The sequence below is a fragment of the Amphibalanus amphitrite genome, unplaced genomic scaffold (genome assembly GCF_019059575.1).
Source record: "Amphibalanus amphitrite isolate SeventyFive unplaced genomic scaffold, NRLGWU_Aamphi_draft 002029F_arrow, whole genome shotgun sequence".
In the NCBI taxonomy this organism is placed as follows: Eukaryota; Metazoa; Arthropoda; class Thecostraca; order Balanomorpha; family Balanidae; genus Amphibalanus; species Amphibalanus amphitrite.
In genome coordinates this window covers 29068-48314 of record NW_024883522.1, presented here as the reverse complement: position 1 = coordinate 48314, position 19247 = coordinate 29068, and the positions used below count along the sequence as shown (strand labels likewise).

At 59.0% G+C, this 19247-nt stretch overlaps 1 protein-coding gene across 1 annotated transcript in view; it reads left to right on the top strand.

The window, feature by feature from the left end:
• The window catches only part of LOC122376141, a 31364-nt gene that overhangs the window by 1136 nt on the left and 10981 nt on the right, over positions 1-19247 (top strand). Inside the window, exons 2-4 of the mRNA XM_043355850.1 lie at positions 7110-7220; positions 10195-10296; positions 13236-13451. Of these exons, the coding sequence (XP_043211785.1) occupies positions 13251-13451 (201 nt within the window). The 5' untranslated portion in view covers positions 7110-7220; positions 10195-10296; positions 13236-13250. The remainder of the gene's footprint in view (positions 1-7109; positions 7221-10194; positions 10297-13235; positions 13452-19247) is intronic.

The window sequence follows — 19247 nt, the reverse complement described above, 5'->3', positions numbered from 1 at the left end:
CGTCGCATCCGTCGCCGGCGCCGCCCGAGCGTGTGCGTCGAGCAAACAGTCCTACACACACTTCCTCTTCCTCAGCGGCGGACGGCGGCGGCCGGCCCGACCCCACGCGCAGGCCGCCGCGGGCCTCACAGCCAGCCAAGGCCTCAGACACCTGGCTGGCCCGGCGCGCCGCCAGAAATCAAGGCTGCGGGCATGGCGGCCCCCTCCCTGGCTCGTCCACCTGGCCGCGGCGTCAGCGTATTGTGTGTCGAGCCGCGGTGACGAATAGAGAGACCGGATGGCGGCGGTGGCGGCGGCTTCATCCGGCCACCTAAACACTGACTGACAGTGGGACGGGAGCGACTATTTGCAGCGCAGTCAGTGCGAACATGGGTTACATAATTTGCACATTGGGATGAGAGTAGGGCGAATCGTATAGAGGACACGACGTATCCTACCGGCAGCAGGCAGCAGCCACCCTTGATGGTTGTCACACGTCAATGCCAGTTGCAATTGTAATGTAACATCCGTAAGGTGGCAGCCATTTGTTCGGACTCCGCCTGTTCCAGTTTTCCCTCACCTCTGCAACGACATTCATGCCCACCACATGCATGTCGTTTACGCATCGTTTGTGTGCCTTGCGTTCCCGTTTCCCCCTCTCTAGTCCGTCGAAATTCCGCCGACCGCGGCGACGAGCAGAGAGGCTCCGTTTGTTGCGACTGGGTCTGAATCGTGAGGCTACGGTACCTCGCGACGGACCGATATACCCGGCTCCTCGGTCGAGTTCGTGTGTGGCGACTCGGTGATAGCACATCTGGCGGTTTTCACGGATGCGATGCTCCGCCGATGGCCGCGACTCAACACGGTTCGGTTGTGAGAAACGAACGAACTCCGGCGTTATTTGCATGCGATCTGAACAGTGTTTGGCGGAAATATGGCCAATTTGCCGGCCAGGTGGATGGTTTGGTTGATTTTGCGGCGCGAGTGAGCGCGGCTGTGGAAGGTCACGAGGCAGCGGTTGAGGCGAACGGTGAGAGGCTCGGACCGCCGCAGATGGACTGATGTTTGGCCGCGCGGAGGAGACGGCTTTGGTCGGTGGGCGGTCCTGCGGCGCGGCTATCTTGTCTCCTGAGAAGCCGCCGCGCTGAGCCGCGATTGAAACTGGTCTATCCGCCGAGCCGCCGCCGCCATGATACCCTCATTAGAGAGACACGGCGGCTTTACACCGCTCGGCTCGGCGATTTGCGAGGCCTGCTGATATGTAAGGCCGTGCTAAGGCCGCGGAGGTTCAATACCGGCCGGTGTCGAGCTTGTTATGCAAGTCTTGCCGTTCTCACCATTCTAACATTTGCCGCCGCTTTGCCGCCGGCTGGGCGGCACAGGCGGGCGGTTGCCCAATGAGTGGGTGTCGTGTCACCCTGTGGAACGACACGCTCTATCGGGGAAGTTCTCAGGCGCCGGCGGACTTGGTGCGATGGTGTCACCGGCGCAACTGTGCGACGTGCGTGTCGTCACTGACCTAGAGGCGAAGCCGGCGCGGCGTGGGTGTCCTCCAAACGGCGCCCGCTACGAACGGGCCTTATCTGAGCAGCTCTCACGCTCGGAGCATCGGCACACGGGGCACGCGCCCGCGGTTGAGACACCGGAGCAGCGCCGCGGCGCTGGCAACTGCTAATTAGCAAACAGCGCTCCGACGCCGCTCACCGGCCATTATCGTCACGTGACCGGCGCACGGCGAACACCACGGCCTGACGCCCAGTCACGTGATGATCGCCGCCTGTCGATCAGAACACTCGCAGCTGGAGCGGCGAGCGAGCAGTCGATGTTGCAAGGCGCCGCCGCCTGCAACACTGGAATACAATTAGCCGGTGAATGAATTCGGGTCGGCGATGTGTCGATAACACTGGCGGTATTCTGTCGACAAAAAGCGGCACCGGTGTCCGCTGACGGCCGGCTTCTGTGACCGGCGTGTGGTCCGGACTGGTCAGTGGCCGGCGGCTCCAATGGACTGGCAGTTCGACTGGCTGGCTCCGCCCGGGATTCGGAATTGGATGCTGAAGTGCTGTTGATATAGATGGTATGATATGGAAGGGACTCGGGAACGTTTATGGTGGCGCTGGTTTGACGTCGAAATCCTAAATCTGCCGAGGATTGGATAGCAGGGCTAGGCTGATCTGACACGTCATGATTTTCTTCGCGGTATTGAAGCTTACACTGTCTGTTGACCCGAGACTCCACCTATATATCATCTGGCGCAGTGTCGGGCACGCCATGTGCTCTCCGCCCGGTGTCTCGGTCTCGGTCCGACCTGGCCACCCCTGCGGTGGCTCCGGCCGGGTGACCTGGCAGCAGCAGCGGCGGTGGTGGCGGCCGGAGCGCCGCTTATCGCGCTTCTGCTGACCTGGATTCCCGGATCATTAGCCGGACCGGGCGGCGGCGGCGACGGAGCGACCGGCGGCGCGCCGACCGACCCGACGTCACTGATCTGTTCCGATCACTGACTGATGAGCGGCGCTGGCTGATTGGTGCTGGAAGATCGGTGACGGCTGGCGCGATGGAGGACGCTGGGGTGTCTGTTTGACCCTTTTCCTAGGAACGTTTGCAGTTATCAGTGCTGTGAGTGCATTGTTTCGAGCTTAACAAAGTGAAATCGGTGGCAACTTGTGACTTGTTTGCAGTTATCTCTTGAACAGTTTGTCTCAATTTCAATCATCCTGTCCGACTGTCAACGAGCTTGCAGCGGACCGCCTCAGTTGCATGATCCGTTCCGATCGATCGTCGGCCGAATCAGCTGTGATTGATGGTCGTCTCCGCTCCGAGTCGGCGCTCGGTTGGCTGACCACGGCCCGATAACGACTGTCTCGACGGGCCGTCAATGGAGACAGATGCCACCCATGGCACATGCAACGCGGGCGGTCTCTGATAGGCTAAACCGGCAGTCGACTCCCGATTGTCATCTAGTAAATAGCCTTAACTAGCCGCTGTTTTATCTGAGAGAATAATCCCTCGTTAGTAAAACGCTCAGTCTATCTTATGGCTTGCGGAGTATTCAGAGAACACTGTTCCGCTTCTTTCTTGAACTCCACCTTTGACAATCGCGTGTGTTGAACCATTCTACCGGTAGGTCGGTGGCCGGCGGCGGTGGCCTGTGGCGGTGGTCAATGACTCGACAGTGGGCCACCACCACCGCCATCGCCGCTGCCCGCCGCTTCGGCCACCAGCGACGCGGCTGTTCACTTCTGCCGCTACCTACCTACATCGGCACCCTGTTCACTTGCTGGTCTTTGACTACCGCTTCTCCTCTACCTTTTTCACTCCCTTACATCTCGTTCTGTCTTATCCTGTTCGCCTCAGACAAGACCTACTCCGGAGGCCAGGGCAGTTCGGAGTCGCACTAGCACATTATAACGGTCACAGCACGTCCCCTAATAACACAGGGCCGTACAGTATGTCTAAAAAGAATGTACCGTCGCCACTACGTGGCGCTGGTGTCGCGAGCCGGTAGTTGGCTGAATCCGCACCAGACCACACATTCCCAAGCGCTAGGTGACAGCTGCGCAGCGGCCGGTAGTAGCGTAAGCCCGAACCTTCGTGACACGACCCCGGGGGGGGGGGGGAGAGGGAGCGGGAGCGGGCGGGGCAGCGCGTGTAGGGAGGGGTGCTCCGGCAAGCTGGCAGTTGTCGCGGCCAAAGGTCAAGGGGTCACACACCAAGCGAACGGACGCTGTTGTGGGTTCGTGGGGATCATAAACTTGTGTGTGGTAGGTGCGTCTTGCGATGCTCGGGTGATACGCCAGGTCTAAGCCAAAGGATTCAGGGGAGAGCTGAAGAAAACACCTGGTCAACTACGGCGAATAATGGTGCTGAAAAATGGAAAGTATGGGTCAATGCAAGCCTTCATGACTATAAACAACTTTTCTGAGGACGCGAAGGCCAGCATTGAATAACGATATCCGGATCGAAATTAGCAATGATTTATAATTACATGCCGAACTAATAGGTAGCGCTGCAAAACCCTCCTAGTAAATTGTCAAGTCTGATTATACCCACTTGAATTAAACTATCCAAATTAAAATTGTTAATTAACTTTTTAACCGAGGTCATCAAAGGTCAATGACCTGACCTGACTTTCCGGTGACCTTGACACCCACCCTAATGCATGGAAGCAACATCACATCCCATGTTTGAACGCTTAAAACCACGAAAAGACTGCAAACGCGCCGCTAATGCGAGCCGACATACGCCGAATCGCGATTCCGGCCAAATATGGTCTCGAAAAGTAGGTCACAGGTCACAGGTCATTAAGGTCAGGGTCATGACAATGTCAAGGTGGGTGTAAAATTGATTAACGCGAGGGTACTGAAAGTTTCGTCGCGATCGGTCGCTTTTTACGCGAGTTATTCGCGAAAAACCGAGGGAGGGTTCGACCCCCCCCCCCCCCTATACGGGCGAGTGTTAAGTTGATCTCAGATTAGAAGAGTCAGACATTTTGTTTTTCTCAACGACAATGACAATCCAAAAAAAAAAACAATGTAATAAGATCAATTGATCTTATCAATTGATCAATTGATCTTATTACATTGTTTTTTTTATTGTCATTGTCGTTGAGAAAAACATTAAGTTGATCTCACCCGAAGAAAAAGTATACCATTCGACACGCCTGAGCTAGACAAACACGATGCTGCTAAAATCGTGGATCTGCGATCATTTTAGCGGAGTTATTTACCAAAAACCGAACCTGTGCCTTGGGCCACTTGACCTGACCTCCGAAGTCATCGGCTGACCCTGGTCCTTAAATTGGAGACTAATCGCTGCATTTCGTAACGACGCACACGATCGTTTCTTTCGTGAGGCTCTAGCTCAATTAGGGGCGATTCGGCGAAGGGGGTTGTTTCCTCACTTCCAATCCCCAACGCCCCCTCGGTATTCAGAAAACCTGAAGGTCCGGTGAGGGTTAAAACGTTGCTCCTTGACGAGGAAGATGTAAAAGTCAAAGCTTTATAGACGTCCTGTAAAAGTTGCCATAATAATAAATTCGTTAGAAATAAGCTGCTTTTTAAACGACTTCCTCATATAAAATCGGGTGCTGGGACCAATCTTATAAACGTTTTAGAATGGACAGGGCGTCACTGGCTAAAGTTTGGGTGCAGAAAACGGCTATTACCTAAATGCAAAATGGTTTTCATGCATTTCAGTCAATTGTATATTGTCGGTCCCAGCGGCCGAGCTAAAAAAAAAAATCGGTAGTGTTTTGCATCTTTTACGCCCTAAGAAACTACACCATTTATCGAAGTGGGCGGGCTTATTTGAATGGGAGGGCACATTATGCACGAATCGTGTGCTTTCGTTTGTTTTGGACTGTATTTTACCACATCCACTGCTGGTATCACTATTAATATTATCTAATGCCGTGAATACGACAGCATTCCATTTATAAGATTGGGCCAATGGAGTCGCGCCCGCGAGCTCGGTTTTCCGCTGGGCCGCTACAGGCCAGGAAGTCGGTCTTCGCCTGAGGGCAGGACAAAGGTCAGCAAGGGAGCGCGGGGTCAGCCAGGTATCGCCCAGTGCCGAGCGGATGCCGCTCCCTCCCCTCTCTTCCCCTCTTCTCCCCTCCCCACCTCGGTATAGATGGGGAGGGACCGAACTGCCAATGACATGCGAGCGGTCAAGGCCGCTCGCGCGGCAGCGACCCTGGCGGCCGGCTGCCGCAACTGGGATTCAGCCAAGTTACCGATTCGCCTCCTGTGGGAGAGCCAAACCAGGGGACATACTTTTTAGATATACTGTACATTTGACACGGACAAACAGACGGTGCTCTGCAGTCCGACCCAGCGAGCGGGAGTGATTGGACGCATTCCGACGGGCCAATGGACGAAAGGAAGCGCCGACAAACGGACGGGTAGGCCGATAAACGAACTGATGGACAGATGGAAGAATGAGCGAATGGCCTAACGGGCGGACACACTTTGCCGGGAGACAACACACGCCTGGCTGGCGGGCGGGGCAGTTCCACCGGCCGCGCGGCGCGCTGGTTGCCACCGGCCGCCGGTCGACCGTCAGGAGGGTCGTGCCAGGGCCGTCCGCCGGTCCTGCAAGGCTGCAGTGCGGAGCGGCGGCCCTGGCTGCTGCAGTGAGGCCGCGCGGCGCCCGGCGGCCGCTCCATGGAGCCCCGGCGCTGTCCAGCGCGCCGTGTGAGCCGCTTTTCCGCATACCGGGAGGACCCGTTTGGGGACGCCGCGCCGGTGACCGGTCGCGCTGCGGCGGCTCAGCTGCACGCAAGCTGGTCACTGAGCTGTGCATGACAGAACGGCTGAGTCTGTCCGATGGTGGCTGACAGACGCTGACAGTCAGACTGACAGTCGACACAGTCGACAGTCGACAGTGACAGTCGAAGATGCTTGGATGATTGACGAACGTTCTGACCCCCGGGTCGCTCATCTCGCTGTGGCTGACGCGTCGCCCGGTCGAGCGTGTGTCACTGGTCCGCCTCCGCGGCGGCAGCGCGTCGCCGGGCACCGGGTCACGAGAACAGTTAGGCGCGGCCGGCGCTGGCAGGGCGCCACTGAACACCAGACGGCCGCGGCGGCGGCTGCGGCCGCTCGGCTGCGGTGGTGGTCGAGACTCGGTAGCGCCATGAGAGTCAGGGCCGCTCGGCTGGCCGCGGCGATGGAAGCGATGGCAGCAATATTGATAGCTACGGTCTGCTGGTCCGTCGGTTGTGAGCCCGGCGAGCCGTGCCTCGCGATGAGATGAGATGCTTCCCGTCGGCGACTGCAACGCTGAGTGATCGCAAACACCGCGCGGAGACGCCACTGTGGGGAGACTGCAGCAGCGCACAGCAGGCTAACACTGGTGTTATTGTCCAGTCGCCAGACGCAGTCTCCCAGAACACGGGAATGCAATCGGGGGGCAGAGTGTTGGCCGGCGCGTATTCTGAAAACGTACCGGACCTGCCTCCTGTAAACAGGCAGGCATTTGATGCCTGGCTCACTGTAACATTCTGTGAACTCAGCGAAACCTATGACGTCATCTATCAGGCGCTGTTTAGTATGTATTACTTGGTGCCTTCTCTGAACGGTTGAAAGTTTGCATTGTGCTGACGGTGTTGGTTCTGTGTGTGATTTCAGGTGCAGCGACTGGCCCAGTATGAGCGCTACTTCCAGGACCTGCTGTCGGAGACGCCGCCCGATCATCCGGACGTGGACGACCTCACGCGGGTCAGAGGGAAGGTTAAACAGGTGAGTGTGGCCGGCCCGGTCTCCAGCGCCCGGCATCCGGTCAGAACCGGCACGGCCGCTCAGTGCCGAGCTCACAGCCGTCCATTGGCATTCATGACATTGCAGCGCGTGTGGCGTTCTACGAGCGATGCGGGCGGGACCGGATTGCAGTCGGCTCTGCAGGTCAGCTGACCATACCGAGACACTAATCGATGCCGCGGCGGAAACGGCGCCGACGCGCCGCGAATGTATTATTGCGCAGCTCGAGGTCGGTGAAGGTGACGGCACCGAGTGTATGTATGCCGCTGCGGGCCAGACTGCAGTCAGGGAAGGCGTGACAGGATGCACTGTTTATGGTCCTGGCCGGAGGGAATGCTGTGCTGTTCGCTGGAGGTCGTTTGTCCGCTGGCAACTGTCGACAGCTGTCGGTATTAGCGACAATTGCTGCCAGGTGGCGGCTGCCACATAGAAAACAGCGCGTAACACGATCTGCGACCGGCGGATCAAATTAGCCGGCGATTCACGGCCGGTTAGCGTGTTTGAATCGCGCAGTGATTTCGACATTCCATCGCCGATGGATTATAGACTGACTGGTTGGATTGGCGGCGATGACCGTAAAGTCATTGGACCTCGGGTGCAGGCTTAAATTCAGCGGTCTCCGTACCCATGTGGGGTCTGATGGGCAGTGATCCCGGGAGCACTCTGTAGACATTCTTCGGATTCCAGATTGCCACATTGAGTCACAATTATCTGACCCGTGTCATCTGTTTGAGGCAGTCACTGGTCCCCAGTTAACCCCGATGGATGGCGGTCATCTGACCCCAGTTTCATCTGTTGGAGGTATAGTCTCCGGACCCGTGAGGCCCCGTAGAGGAGGCTCCGGCGGAGACTGACCACCAACCGGAGGTGGATGGGAGGCGCCGCGCCGCCGGCCACCGACCGACCTCAATCGCAATCGTGTCTGACAGCCTGCCCCGCCCGGCCGGCCGCCCCAGAGACTAGAGAGGCGGGCTGGCGCCGCGTGGAGTCTCGCCGCCTCAGTCAGTGTTCCAGTCAGGAGTCCAACCCAGGCGCAGCTCCGCACTGGAATGGCTGTTTTTGGACGGAACCAGTTCGGTAACAATCCAGCAGACGGGCTGGACATTTCCATGGCGCTGCGTCGCCTGTCCCGCATGCCACACAGTTGCATGCCAGCATGACCCGCGCGGTGCATTGCGTCATTGTACGGCCGACTGCGGCGGCGACGGCGGGTCGAGTCGGCCCCGGCTGTCTGTCGGCGGCGAGCGGCCCGGCCCGGCCCTGCCCCGACCCGCCCGGCGCGGCGCAGGTCAGGGCCGTGCCGGTCGCCGCCCGGCGTCCTCGGTAGGCCAATGCCCGGCTGGCGTTACTGAGCGCCGTCTGGCGAGTTACCGACTCCAGCGCTGGCGGTGATCGGGACAGACCGACAGCCGGTGCCAATCAGCTGTCTCAGCAGCGTGACGATGGCGGCTTGTGCGGCGCTGTGGCGTGGCGACGAAAGGCTTTCTTGGAATGTCTTGGGTAACAGACGGCACTGCTTACGGCCGAAATTACAGCAATTTTAAACAGAATTGAAATGCCTAGAGTATTGACCGTGAACTAATGAAACTAGATACGGTCTTCGCTGTGCAGCCACCCTGCAGCAATGTTCCGCCCTGCTGTCTGACTTCCCGCCGCCCATCGCCCCCCGCTCTCCGCCGCCCACCGTCGCTGCGTGACCCGGGTCCCGGGTCCGCCCGTTTCCGGCGCCTCTGTGAGAGCGCCGTCCTTCACCAGGTGTGCAGCGGCCGGGCCAGGGCCGCCTGTCAGTGCAGCGTCTGCCGGCCAGGGGCGACCGTCAGGGGCGCCAGAACGGCCCGCCGTCTCACAGACGTCACGCGCGCACGCAACGCCTTTTTTCCTACTAGCGGGGGTTTGGCGAATAGATGAATCAATGGCGGTTGTTTGCGTCAGACGGAATGGAAATCAGTGGCGTGCCTGAGCGCGGAATGAAAGCGGCTCGCGAACCGACCTTCTCGTCTGACGAGACGGCATCGTAATGTATTCAGGGCTTACATTGTGAGGAGAGCTCTTTCCTGGACCGGAAATGGACGTCGATGCCCATACTTAGAATCGACAGGTGTCTAATGAGGTGCTAATTCACTCAGCTTGTTGCATCTGAGTCGCATCCTACACGACTTCAGTCAGTACAGATCCGTACCTACATCGTGATCGTCTCAGATGACCCGTGAACCTGAACATTAAATTCTACAAAGCTGTTGAGCGACTTTGTCTGGCTTGTCGTCTTGTTCAGTCAATTTGCAAAGCCTGTGTTATTGCCGTGTTAGGAAGTTACTCAGTTCCACAGCTGCTGGCTCATTCATTCTTCAGTGGCAAACATTTTTAGCGAGAGGGTCATAAAATGCGCCGCGACCGCAGCGAGTCTTCTGTGGCACCTGACTTGTTTACCTTGAAGACCTCCGTCGAGTCGAGCCCAGTCGAGCCGGGTCGGCCGAACCGCCTCGGCGTTCAGCGAAGCCGCCGGCCGCCGTAAGGCTCAAATTTCCACCAGTGAGGCCGCGCGCTGCGCCTTACGGCCGGTGAGTCAGTGTCGGGCGGCGGACTTATACGGCGCTGGGCTGAGAAGATGACGTAGGGCGCTGGGGCGGCCGGCGCAGGGGGCGATGGCGGATGTCGGCACAGTCACCGCCGGCCCACAGACTCAGCAGTGTCGCACTGCATGGCGGCTGCACCGTGTCGCGCGTGCGTCTACAATGGTGTCACACGAAACAAACGCAGCTCTGGACCAGCTGTGACACGCGCGTGATCTGTGTGTGACCCTGCGTGACCTGTGTGTGACCTATACGTGACCTAAACGTGACCTTCGGAGACTGATCGTGAGCCAGTGAGCTAGCCGCGCGCTGCAGTGAGCGAGTGTAGTGAGTTTATCGCTGGTAATGCCGCCGAGCACTCTATGATGGCCATCTTCTACTTGCAGTTGGTCGCATCGCCCGGAGGGGACCTCTCGGAGCTAGACCGCATCCAAGATCTGTTCCCCAGCGACAGCCTGGGACTGCACGGCAAGGATCCGTCCTACCCGGTGAGTGCCACTGAATCGACGTTTTCGACGATACCCGTTGTGTATTCGTGTCATCCTGTCTGTGCTCGCCAGTGTGAGTTATGCATATGGTGTGATGTGGTTTGTCCGATGTAGATTTGTGGGCGGGTGGCGATGCGGGAGGCTATGCCGTCACGGTTCCTTTGCCGTGACGCGCCCGTTGCGGGACAGGGATTGTGTGGGACACGTGCGTTTGATTCGGTCAGTGTGCGCGCGCCACAGTAGCCGCTGCCAGGGTAATGTGACCGCTGGTTCTCAGCGGCTGACCGTTGTGAAACGGACGGGCGTGGCCGCCGCGCCGGCCGCCGTGTGGTGCTGTGGTCAGCGGAACCGCACCGCCGCCGCGCGGTCCGCCGGGACTGCCGCGGGGCGGTAGCGGCCCCGCCCTGTCCCATGTCCCTGGGTTCGGTTACTTTTTACGGCGCCCACCACACCTTCCACGCGTGGCTAAGCTTGTCCTTCAACAAAGTAGCTCGACTAATTTGATGAACACTACTTACTCAGACCCAAACACAAACAACCATATTTATGCTTAACCGCGGGCTCACCTCCATTCGTCCTTGTGTGTCCGTGAAACCATAACATAACGCTGCCACAATGAATCAGCCTTATAATTGCAGCTGTTCCCTGCCCCCTCTCCCACCACCCAGCCCTTCCCTCGCCCTGCCCTGCCGCAGCCACTCTATGTCAACACAGAAGCGCACATTGTTTTGACAAACGTGCGTAAAAACGCTGACGCTGCCACCACAAAGGGTGCCGGTGGCCGTAGCAGAGCTCGGCTTGGGTTCAGATCTAGAGCGTGTCGCTCGTCTCCCTATCGCTCGGTTTGCCGGCCGCCCTTGGTCGGTACAAGAATGAGCGAATACTGGGGGGGAGGGGGGTAGACATTCACTCCAAAGGGTGGATGTGGGAGTGGGGTGCTGAGGAAGGGAAGTTACGGGGGAGAGGAGTAAGGTGTGACCCGTTCCCACTCACTCAATGCATGGTGCTCTGTTTAGCTCTCTGGGTTGAAATTATGTTATCCATGGTAGGAGGGAGGGAGGGAGGGAGGGAGGGAGGGAGAGAGAGAGAGAGAGAGAGAGAGAGAGAGAGAGAGAGAGAGAGAGAGAGAGAGAGAGAGAGAGAGAGAGAGAGAGAGAGAGAGAGAAAGAGAGAGAGAGCGAGAGAGAGCGAGAGAGAGAGCGAGAGAGAGAGCGAGAGAGAGAGCGAGAGAGAGAGCGAGAGAGAGAGCGAGAGAGAGAGCGAGAGAGAGAGAGAGCGAGAGAGAGAGAGAGCGAGAGAGAGAGCGAGAGAGAGAGAGCGAGAGAGAGAGCGAGAGAGAGAGAGAGCGAGAGAGAGAGAGCGAGAGAGAGAGAGAGCGAGAGAGAGAGAGAGAGAGAGAGAGAGAGAGAGAGAGAGAGAGAGAGAGAGAGAGAGAGAGAGAGAGAGAGAGAGAGAGAGAGAGAGAGAGAGAGAGAGAGAGAGAGAGAGAGAGAGAGAGAGAGAGAGAGAGAGAGAGAGAGAGAGAGAGAGAGAGAGAGAGAGAGAGAGAGAGAGAGAGAGAGAGAGAGAGAGAGAGAGAGAGAGAGAGAGAGAGAGAGAGAGAGAGAGAGAGAGAGAGAGAGAGAGAGAGAGAGAGAGAGAGAGAGAGAGAGAGAGAGAGAGAGAGAGAGAGAGAGAGAGAGAGAGAGAGAGAGAGAGAGAGAGAGAGAGAGAGAGAGAGAGAGAGAGAGAGAGAGAGAGAGAGAGAGAGAGAGGAGAGAGAGAGAGAGAGAGAGAGAGAGAGAGAGAGAGAGAGAGAGAGAGAGAGAGAGAGAGAGAGAGAGAGAGAGAGAGAGAGAGAGAGAGAGAGAGAGAGAGAGAGAGAGAGAGAGAGAGAGAGAGAGAGAGAGAGAGAGAGAGAGAGAGAGAGAGAGAGAGAGAGAGAGAGAGAGAGAGAGAGAGAGAGGAGAGAGAGAGAGAGAGAGAGAGAGAGAGAGAGAGAGAGAGAGAGAGAGAGAGAGAGAGAGAGAGAGAGAGAGAGAGTCTGCGGGCAGCAGGTCGACGCCTTTTCCCAGAGTCATCGCGCACGCCAGACCACGGCAGGGTCTGATGAGACACAGAGAGGTCTGATTGATCTGGGCAACAGTCGGTAATGGGATTATCGCTGGGCGTGCGGACCTCACTGGCTCCCGTCCTGCCTCCCCGCTCTGGCCGGGTGTTTGGCACAGCTCAGTAGCTGACCGGTGATAGAGGGCCGGACACAGCCGACACGGGGATCGGCGGGCGGGACGGCGCCGGGCACCGCACAGGGGCGTATCTCCGGCCCATCGGCCGCCGGGAGATGTCTCACTCGGTCCCATTCATTCGGGGTCGGCCCGGGTCGGGCGGTGCGACGCAAACACCAGGGGGATCAGCCGGCGGCCGGCGGCGGCGCCTGAATCACGGCGCCGCCCCCGCCCCCGCCCCCGCCCCCGCCCCCGGCTTCCGGTCGTGGCCGCGGCTGCACGAGCTGCACGGAGCGCTGTCAAAACTCGGCGCCGTGACTCACGGAGCAGTCCGTCAGCTGGCGGTGGGCGGGGAAAGGGAGGGAGGGCGGTGAGTCGATGGGAGTTCGGTGAGACTGCTGTGCGCTCCGCCGCGCCGTGATCTGGGCTGGCTACTCGCCTACCCGTGATGTGGGTCGAAGCGGGACGCTGTGGACCGGTTATTGTCACCGCTCGGTTGGGAGGGAGAGAGGCTTTGACACCTGTCTGGCCGAGATAGTCGGGATAAAGGGGTCATCTGGACAGGTGGGGCCGATAACACTCGCACACAGACCCTCCCTGTCCGCGCCTCATAGGAGAACCTTCCTGGAAGATCCCCGTCCCAGCGGGGTTTCCAGTCACCTGTCGTCGCATTAATGATTGACGGTTGGCTTCGTCACTCTTCTGGAATCTAACCAACCCTCTCCCGTGTTTCAGCGCACGAAAACGTTGATGCGGAAGCGTTCCGCACCTGCTACACGACTTCAGAGAGCTCTGTCGGCCAAGTCGCTGAGGCCGACATCGTCAGAGCGCGCAGCGGAGGATAGCAGCGGAGGAGGTGGCGACACGATGCCCCCGCCGGCCGCCGACACCCCCGATGGTCCGCCCGTGAAACGCCAGTTCGTCATGGAGACGCCCGTCCAGTTCACTGTGGTAAGTACCGGGAGTTTGTTGACGACTGCAGCACGGTAGTATGTGTGTGGGGGGGAGGGGGAGGGTTGGGTAGTTCCGGTGACATTTAAAAACTGCGTGATGCCGCCGTGTAAACAGTACGTGAGCGGGAAAATCGTTCCACGGATGCACGTGCCAGTCGGCTGGGCTACTGTGACCGGCTGCGTGACCGCCCCTCGCCGGCCTGCCACCGGACGCGGCGTTTGTGGCGCGCGGCACGTACCCGCACGCCGCCCAGCCGGATCAGGTGCGCCGTTTTTGTCACAGTGCGCGCTACCGACCCGCTGACGGAGCCTGTCTCGCCACCACAAGACCTGGACTGTCCCAAGCTTCGTCGCCACTGAGTACCTTCTATGCTATTAATCATGAATTTGAGCCGAGTTGGTCAAAATTTCTTCCTAAAACGGCATCAAACCGCCATGCGTCTCTCAATAGTTCGATAGACGCGTCTCCGATAGGTCGATCGGTTTTCCCGACTCGCTCGCCGCGTCCTGGGCTGGGCAGGCCGCCAGACTCCAGTCTGGGTTCTCCAGCGTCATCGGTGACTGTTGGTGGACGCGATAAATGGAGCGTTCAGCGCCGCCACTGGCTCAATGACAGCGCTGACACACTTCACACCACCGGTAAAACAGCCACCGTCGCCGGCGGCGCTGGTCGGCCGACCAGACTGGACCCGGTGCTTTCACCGACCGGCCGTCGGTGACCTTCGTCTCGATTGTCGCGTGAATGGCCGCCAAATGTGGAATAATTTGTCGCCCAGGTGCCGCTGGAGTAAGCGGGCTTTGTTAGCCAGCATTTACTGCAGATCGGGTCCATCTACAGTGATTGAGTTCTTGGTGTTCTGTTATCAACGGTTGATAACACATATTCCCGCAGCGAAAACTGGTTTCTCGGGAGCTGTCGTTGATGGTGGTGGTCGTACCCCCTGAACTCCGTCGGTGACACAACGCGACCACCGCCCTCCGACGCGCCGTCCCAGATCGTTGCTCACGGGCGGCCGGCCGTCGCCGTGTTGTGACGGCGTAAACCGATGGTGACCGCCCCCGATGCGCCGCCGCGCGGACCGCCGTCGACATGCCGTTTTTGTCGGTGTACCAGCTCAGTGCCGGCGACCGGTGTTTCAGGGCGCCGGCACCCGTAAAAACCCGACCGGCTCGTGCAGTCGCGGCTCAGAGACGGTTGGCCGCACCGCGCTGCTTTGGAGCGCCGTCTGGGCAACCCCCACTCCCACCCTGAGCGACGAGGCTCGAACCTGAGACCCGGCACCGCCGGAGCTGGGAGTTCAGCCTAGTTCCTGTCGGCCCTCGGGTCGCGTGGTGACGATTGTGGCGGCGAGGTCACAGGATGTTACGAAACAGATGTCGCGGGGTCTCGGGATCCGCGTTGGTCGGATGTTACAGAATACAAACGGCTACAGACATGCAAAGGTTGCAAGGCACACACCACGGGCCGGGCAGTTAACCCACTGATCCAACCTCTGCCTTCACCGACCTGGGGCTAGAAATTAGAATGACGTGCATGTTCCGACCATATATACCTACGACAATCGACGTCATCGCGTTGTGACAAAACCCTACTGAATGGCGCCCGAATGGCGGCAGTTGACACAGACGCCTCTGAGGTACGGGTGGGTCCCAAACCAGGTGCCAGGGCTCTCTCAGGGGACAAGAGGTGGACTTGTCTGCCGAAACCCATCCATCAGCGCGACTGTGTGGCGGCGGAGAGGATCGGAGTTGGGCGTTTCCTCGGCTGCACCGCCGCCGCCGCCGCCGGGACACCTAAAAGACGGCTTTGTCGGCCGGCCGAGCCGCGTCTGTGATGTATGCGGCGCGGTGACGGCGTCGCCTGTCGTGTTCTCGTCAGTGCCCGGTATTGTTCACTCGAGACGCCCGACCGGGAAGGTTCAACGGCCGTTTTGACTCGCGGCGCTCGAGTTTGACTCACGGCGCGCGCGACTGACTCACGGCTGGAAAGGAAGAAAGAAAGAATCACTAGCGGAGTCAGTGAATCAGAAGAGCAGTTTCGCCGCCACAGATGATTCGTGGAGCTGTTATACACATAACCACGTCCTCACTTCAGCGATGGTTTAGCTGGGCGTTCTGACCAGCCCCAGGCGGCGTGGTCGGTCGGCATACCAGGCGGCTCATAAACTCTGCCGGACGCACTTCGGGGAACCTCTACGGCCAATCGAGCGTGACGCACTGGGCTGCCGCAGGGTCTCCCAGGTATGCGGCCTCTGACACCGGACACCTGCCGCCTGACACGTGACATCTGACACCGTCAGTGCGCGACCTGCGCCACATACCGTCAGCTGCGAGCATTGCTGTGGTGGAGGGCCAGCGCTGCTCCTATCCGCTCTGCTCCGCTGCCGTTGGTCAGTAAACTCCTCTCGGAGAGTTTGAGAGGTTCGGCGGACCCGGGCTGGCGCCTGGGTCTGGCCGAGATGGCCGCTGCTGATAGCGCCGGCGGCGGCTCGGCCGCGTGTGGGTTCGACGGACGGATCCGGCCGACCGGGCGCCGCCGCCCAGCCTCCTCTCCCAGCCCGCCCGCATCTCTGAACGCGGGCCGCACCCATGGGTGTCCCTGGATCGCTCAGTCAGCCTCCTTCGCAAATCTGCGTCAGCTCCCGGATATAGGATGTTGGCAAACTGCAGGTGTATCATTGTCGGCGGGATGCTTTGTTAATTGATTCCTCAATTCTGGAACGCGGTAAGTGGAAACTCGTGTCGGTTCCGAGCAGTCTGGCAGGTATTACGGTATCAATTTTAATTAATACATACAATGAAGACCGCTGATTATCAACATTGCGGCAAAGTTACAGCTTCCTTCCTGGGTAAATCCGGTGAGACATCCCGACAGCACCCTCTGTCGTAACATGGAGGTCCCGGCCGATCCGACTCGGAACCAGACGGTCGGGCTCGGCTCGTCACGGTGCGTTCGGGCCCGGGCCGCGCTGGCGCTGTCGAGTTCATTGACTGGGTCCTCTGCCATGCTAATTTACCGCCCAACGAAGATTGATGATCCCTGGGCCCGCCGGCGACTATGCGCGACACCCACCGGCGCATGCGCAGTGGCTGGGAGCGCTCTCTTCGGCGATCACAGAGCGTATATCCTGTATCGGCTAACCGTTGGTAACCTGAGCCTCCGTCGGCATACCGAATCTAGACGCCAGTTCACGTCTGGACTGTCTTGTACCTGACGCGACTCGGCGACGGCGGCGATGCGAGCTGGCGGGCGTCGTCTGGACGCCGCGTCTGCCCACGTGCGGCTCTGAGAGGGCCGGGCCCGGCCACAAGGCGATAGGTGACGGACGGAACGCCGATGGAGCCAAGCCCTGGCGCCCATCCTCCGCATACCGATGGGCGGCCGCGGCCCCGAATGACGCCGCCAACGGTGGTGGTGACCACGGGTGTGCTCAGGTGTTTTATGATGTGTTCTCTTTGTGCTCCGGTGTTCTCTTGTGTGCTCTGATTCTTCATCATCAGCAGGTAATATCGCAGGTGTTAAGTTTCCCTTCCCTGGTGAGTTAGTTCGCTCTGTCATTCGACGATTCACCGTCTGTCGCCAGTGACATTAATTCCTGTCGCGACGCTAACCAGGCCAACAATTCAGCTAGAATCGGAGGCAGAGACCGCTGGGCCTAGGCTGACAGGGAGACGGCTGTCAGAATGCCACCATCGTCTTCGTCTCGTGTTTCTTTTCGTGTTAGCGAAAAGCTCTCACGTTCTGCCGCTACTTCTTTTAAAGTTCACATTAAGTCGCCTCTGCATGTCTCATTATCGTCTGTCCTGCATGCAGGTTTTTGTTAATCACCGCGTAGAATCTGCTTTGTTCCAGGAATAACCGTCAGGATTCTTGGAAACCTTATTTTTCCGCTGTGCAAATTGAATGGTGACGGTAAAGCCGCAAAGTGGCCACCTCTCGGAGTGAGCTGCTGCACCGGGTGTGCTCCGGGCTGGACCGGTGCCCCGTTCGGCGATCGCTGCCTGGCGGGGCGCATCTTATTCTGCGCCGCCGCTCCGCCGGGTGTGCCGACAAAAACCCCTCCTTCATACGAAACCGGCCCTCTGTCCGCCGAGAAAAAGGCGGCCCATGTAAAAAACGGGCGCTCCATTCGCCGGCGCAAGGTCAAGAGTTCAGAGCGCGTGGAGTGCGCGGCGGCCGGCGGAGCGCCCCTGCCGCCGCCGTCCTCTCCTCCGCAGAACCACTATAGCTCCTTAGCTCCTACAGCTGCTCGCTGCAGCTGGCGGGCGGTGCCCCGATACACCGCCCGCGTGCAGCCGTGCCTGCAGCCAGGGGGCCGTGCGGCAGCCCCACCGCACCCCGACGTGACGTGCAGATCTTCCAGCAGCCAGCTGCAATGAATCGGCTCAATGTGCCGCCGATGGAATGCGACCCTGTGCCGTGCCGTGCAGGTGCACCCTGATGGGTGGGGCTTGGTGACTGAGCTGAGCTAGGCAGTCTACTGGGCTTCCGAGCGCGGACTATTGTCATTTTTTAACAGTTTGAGTCATTCAGATCGGCACACCGTCGTTTTTAATAGCTTGAGTCTTTTTGGCGATGCAAATGATAACGCTTCGTTTCATGATTCGTGGCTCCGATGGAGACGGCACCGATACGGCTGTCGTTTTTTTATGCTAGGGAATCGACTCTGCAGCTACTGAACTGCCTGGACAAGAACCCATCTCTCAGACCCTATGAGGACCCATCGGAGACCCGCTGGTCTGGAGTGGCTCCAGAGGCCTCCAGAGACCGGCAGGAAACTCCGGGTACCCGCACTCGGCCAGCTCCGGCGCGGCGCGACGGTCCTTTTTCGGCGAGTGGTGTCGTGTCGGCGTCTGCTGGCGTCACAGTGTGATTAAGGGGCTCCTTGGAGCCGAGCTGGCGGACCGCGGAGGCCAGTGGCCCCATGACTCCTGCCCCGTTCGGTAGCGGGAGGGAGTGAACGTCGCCACTTGTCCTTCTCTGGTCAGAAACGACTGGTAAATTCACTCCTTAACGAGATGCGGCCTACAAAGCTCTGCTTTTTTGCTGCATTATTCGTCCTAGGTCGCTTTTCGTAAAGATGTAAAATTTTGTATTTGTGAAAGAGCAAATGACGTTATCAGCCGAATATGTTTACATAAACGACGCACCTCGGCTGGTCTGTGGGTGCAGATCTCCGCTCGCGTGGCTGCTGAGTACGGCACCGGCCTGGGTGGCACCACGGACCGGGGGCGTGGCTCGTGTCAGCGGAGCCGTAACTTATCCCGCCCGCAGCGGTCGGTATTCTGCACCGTACCTGCATACCTATACAACATGCCAGCACTGGGCACAGCCTGTGGGGCGCCGGTCTCTGAGCAGGGCTGCGGCCAGCCGGTCAGATGAAAACATGAAACGTGTGGCACAAGCTGAGGTGGAACGTCAGCAGTCGACCTGAGCTATCCGAGATGAACAGACGGGCAGCGCTGGGCCGGTGAAAACAGAATCAGGAGTGTGGGTGGTTTGAATCCTCCCCTTGCGGTGGTGAATGGAAAGGGGAATGCGGCCGCACAATGCATGACCGGGCGGCCTCCACAGAGACAATAGCCGCTGCTGATGCCAGCCGTTGTTAGTGCTTCTGTGTTTAGGTCGTGTTGCCTCATCATAAGTCGGTTCAGCGATTCTCGTCGACGCTTGTCCGGCAGACAAAAGGCGTGATCCGGTCCTGCAGGAATGTGTTTATAGCCGGGCGGGGCTTTACGTCAGTGGAGTCGGGTTTACGTCAGTGGTGTCAGCCGCGGCGGGGATTGCACGCCT